At 41.3% G+C, this 4,891-nt stretch overlaps 1 protein-coding gene across 1 annotated transcript; it reads left to right on the top strand.

Moving 5' to 3' along the window:
• The first annotated feature begins 3,979 nt into the window (after positions 1 to 3,979).
• On the top strand, positions 3,980 to 4,507 carry LOC138879878 (uncharacterized). Its single transcript, XM_070159521.1, has one exon. The coding sequence runs from the start codon at positions 3,980 to 3,982 to the stop codon at positions 4,505 to 4,507; it is 528 nt and encodes a 175-aa protein (XP_070015622.1).
• The last annotated feature ends 384 nt before the right edge of the window (positions 4,508 to 4,891 follow it).

Genomic DNA, 4,891 nt, shown 5'->3' with positions numbered 1-4,891 from the left:
AACATAGAGGTGACAGTGTACATGTTATAAAACAAATGAAGAATGGGACCCTGAGGGGTCAATCGGCCTCATTCGAGAAGGCGATGACTTTAAGGTTGCAGTCACACTTACTCCTATCGTGGTTCAGACTCAAGCACCTATCGATGGTGAGGTAACTACATCAGGTCCATTTGAGGTAGAAGTAGCTCTGCCCGCAGACACCTCCTCTCCATTTAATGTAGAAGTGGTCACACTTTTTATTATGACGTTGTCGACCACACCCCCATTTAACTCCAAAGCAATACCCTAGGATTATGTTGTCGAGGCTCGGCAAAAAGGAAAGACTAAGATAGAGGAATCTGGCACCGTGCAAGGGATGACTAGAACTAGAAGAGTCTATACACCTGAACACCTGGGAGGTTCAAGTAAGAATACCACTGCTAGGCAGCCTGTCATAGAGACCGAGCCGGATGACCTGTGGAGAAAAGTACATGCAAAAGAGTATTCTGTTGTTGACCATTTGAACAATGTCCCTCAGATATATATCTTGTCACTATTATAGAATTTAGAGGCACACAAGAACGCCTTGATAAAAGTATTGAGCGAGGCTTATGTACCCAATAATATCAATGGCGGAGAAATAGCCAACATGGTCGGTTAGGTGTTGGAGAGCCATAAGATTATCTTCCACGAAGATGAGCTGTCACCCGAAGGTCTGAATAACAATCGAGTACTACATATTACGGTACAATTTAAAGACAAGTTCATTGGCAGGGTTCTGGTTGATGGAGGTTCGAGTCTAAATATTTGTCCGTTGGACATCCTGAAAAGGTTGGAAAAAGGTTTCTATGAAATACAGACAGGCAACATGAATGTGAAGTCTTTCGATGGGTCCTAGAGGGCGACGATCGGGGAAATCAACCTTTTCTTGCAGATGGGACCAACTTGGTTCGACGTTGAATTCCAGGTGCTTGACATACCAGCCTTATATAATCTTTTGTTGGGCCTCCCATGGATCTATGCTGCTGGAGCCGTTCCATCCACACTACATCAAGCCGTAAAATTTGAATGGAACTGTCAGGAGGTAATCATTCATGGAGATGGGAGTAACCCCATCTACACTAGTCAAACCATCCCGGTCATTAGACATAGAAGAAGCTTAGGAGGGGAAACCTATCATAACATTGAACGGGTCAATGCCATCGAGAAAGATAAGTGGTGGAGTAATAAAATAGAAAACATACTAGCATGGTCCGAATATGAACCCGACAAAGGGTTGGGAAAGAACTTCCAAGGTATCACCAAGTTGATACGGTTGAAAAATCATGGTACCACCTTTGGGCTCGGATACCAGTATACATGGAAAGAGTATAATGATTGGTCGCCTCCATGGTGTGGAGCGTATTACCCTCTTGAGCAACCGGTACCACGTTTGGAATAAGTTTTCCATCAGGATGACAAAATATGGGGAACCACGAAAGAAAAAGCACTGGTTGGGCTGAAGGATCTGTTCTTGGAAGACGAGGACATGGATTGTTGTGCCATAATTGAGGAGGAGGAGGAGGAAGAAGGCCTCACCATTCAGACTGTGGCAAAGGGAGCTATCCTCAGAGACTGGACCGCCACACCATCCCTAGCTCGTCGAGTCCCTGGGTAGCTTGTCAGAATTTACTTCCATAGTCGTTCTAGGCATTTAAGATTTCCAGTAATTTTATTTTAAGATTTACTTATTTCAAAATAAATGCTCAATTCATCGATCCAAGCTTTGTTTGAACAATTTTCTTAGTTTTAATCAAATGCATTTGTCTTTTATCATTATTCATTACTATTTTTATATCTTTCCCTTCTACAATGTTATTATTACTTTTCCTGATGAACCAGTGACTGTGATATGTAATAAGGCAACGCAACATGAGAATAATGACTCAGATAGGGCTGTTCATTCGGATCGGATATCCGAAATCCGAACCGATCCATTCAATTTTGGATTTCGGATTGGATCGGATTTCGGATTGTGTTTATTAAAATTTCGGATTTTGGATCGGATTTTGGATTGGTATATTTTAATCCAATCCAATCTGAAATCCGAAATTATTAGGACATGTATAAATACTACACTTTAATTTACATCAACCTCCAAGTTATTACCTTTACAATTGCTAGATTTAGCTATATTGGCACCATAGTACTCTCATAATTGCATAAACATGAATTTTTCTTAATGTATTGCCTCTTTTACAAAGAAAATATACATATTAGTTTAACTTTGAGGCATAATAATACGATCCGATATCCGATCCGATCCAAACTTTAAAATTTGATCCGATCCGATATAATTCGGATCGGATTCGGATTACATTTTCTAGAATTCGAAATCCGATATTTGAATCTAAAATATGCTAAATCTAATCCGATCCGATCTGTGCACAGCCCTAGACTCAGAGGAAGAAGATGAGATACCCAAGGAAATTGTCAGAGGATTTGAGAATTTTGAGAACAAGCCTAAGTCCAACTTGGGCGAAACAGAAGCAATAAATTTGGGAGATGCCGACACCGTCAAAGAGACCCGCATCAACATTCACTTGTCTCCAACAGAGAAGGAAGAATACATCCATTTTATAAAGGAATATTAGGATATCTTTACATGGTCGTATGACGATATGACCGGTTTGAGCACATCTATAGTGGTTCACAAGTTCCCTACCAATCCCATGTGTCCGCCAGTCAAGCAGAAACTCAGAAAATTCAAACTAGACATGAGTTTTAAAATCAAGGAGGAAGTTACCAAGCAGATCAAAGACAAAGTTCTATGGGTGATTGAGTACCCAACATGGTTAGCTAACATTGTGCTAGTTCCGAAGAAAGACGGGAAGGTCAGGGTATGTGTTGATTATCGGGATTTAAATCCCAAGGATGATATTCCGCTGCCAAAATACACATCCTGATCAATAACTGCGCCAAGCATGAACTCCAATCTTTTGTAGATTGCTTCGCAAGCTATCACCAGATTTGGATGGATGAAGAAGATGCCGAGAAGACAACTTTTATTACACCTTGGGGTGTATATTGTTATAAGATGATGTCATTCGGTTTGAAGAACACTGGGGACACCTACGTGAGTGCCATGACAACCATCTTCCATGATATGATACACAAGGAAACACAGGTATATGTGGATGACGTCATTATCAAATCCAAGAGGGTCGTAGATCACATAGCAGACTTGAGGAAGTTCTTCGACAGGCTCAGGAGGTACAATTTGAAGTTGAACCCTGCAAAGTGTGTGTTCGGGGTTCCCGCAGGAAAGTTATTGGGATTCATTATCAGTCGTCGAGGTATTGAGCTAGATCCAACTAAAGTCAAAGTTATTCAGGAGTAACCACCACCTAAAAGTAAAAAGGACGTGATGTGTTTCCTTCAACGGCTCAACTACATCAGTCGATTCATAGCAAAATCCACAGTAATATGTGAACTCATCTTTAAGATGCTGAGGAAAGATGCCGACACAAGTTGGACCGAGGATTGTCAGAAAGCTTTTGAAAAGATCAAGGAATACCTGTCCACACCGCCAGTTCTGGTCCCGCCCGAACCAGGACGACCTTTGCTACTTTATCTATCTGTGTTAGATGGAGCCTTCGGATGTATTTTGGGACAACATGATAAGACAGGAAGAAATGAGCAAGTCATATATTACCTGAGTAAGAAATTCACACCTTATGAAGCACAGTATTCTCTACTTGAACGCACTTGCTGTGCTTTAACCTGGACAGCCCAGAAATTAAGGCATTATTTCTGTGCGTACACTACATACCTCATATCCAGGATGGATCCTCTGAAGTACAAATTCCAGAAGCCCATGCCTACAGGGAAGTTGGCTAAATGTCAGATACTACTAAGTGAGTTCGACATCGTCTATGTAACTCAAAAGGCAGTCAATGGACAAGCATTGGCAGATCACCTCACTGAAAATCCGGTGGGAGTAGAATACGAACCCTTGAAAATGTATTTTCTTGATGAAGAAGTATCATTCGTAGGAGAAGACATTACTGAAGCTTATAACGATTTGAGGATGTTCTTTGACGGAGCCACAAATTTCAAAGGAGTAGGCATTGGAGCAGTTTTGGTATCAGAAACGGGTCAGCATTATCACGTATCTGCTAAACTCAGATTTCCCTGCACCAACAATATGGCAGAGTACGAAGCATGTATACTAGGGCTAAACATGGCAATCGAAATGAACGTCCATGAGTTGTTGGTAATCGGTGGCTCAGATTTGCTTATGCACCAAGTACAAGGAGAGTGGGCCACCAAGAATTCCAAGATATTGCCATCTTTGCACCATGTGCAGGAATTGAGAAAGAGGTTCACAAAGATAAAATTCCGACATGTGCCCAAAATTCAGAATGAGCTTGCCGACGTATTAGCCACTTTGTCATCAATGATACAACATCTAGATAAGAACTATATTGATCCCATTCTGGTGAGTATCCTTAATCAGCCGGCATATTGTGCTCATGTCAAGGAATAAACATATGGAAAGCCTTGGTTCTACGACATAAAGAATACTTATTAAAAGGAGAATACCCGGATCATGCAAATCACACTCAGAAATGCACGCTCCAGAGATTGTCAAATCACTTCTTCCACAACAGAGGAAACTTGTATAGTAGAACTCTGCATTTGGGTTTACTAATGTGTGTCAACGCAAAGGAAGCTTCTAAACTACTTGAGGATGTGCATGCTGGCACATGTGGTCCGCACATGAATGGTTTTGTTCTGGCTAAAAAGATACTCAAAGCCAGTTACTTCTGGATGATCACGGAGACGGATTGCATTCAGTATGTCCGCAAATTCTTTCAATGTCAAGTGCATGCCGACATGATAAAAGTGCTGCCAAATTAGCGCAATGCAA

This window comes from Nicotiana sylvestris, chromosome 10 (genome assembly GCF_000393655.2).
Source record: "Nicotiana sylvestris chromosome 10, ASM39365v2, whole genome shotgun sequence".
NCBI classification, from domain to species: domain Eukaryota; kingdom Viridiplantae; phylum Streptophyta; class Magnoliopsida; order Solanales; family Solanaceae; genus Nicotiana; species Nicotiana sylvestris.
Note: the sequence above shows the minus strand (reverse complement) of the source record. Positions and strands in the feature narration are given on the sequence as shown.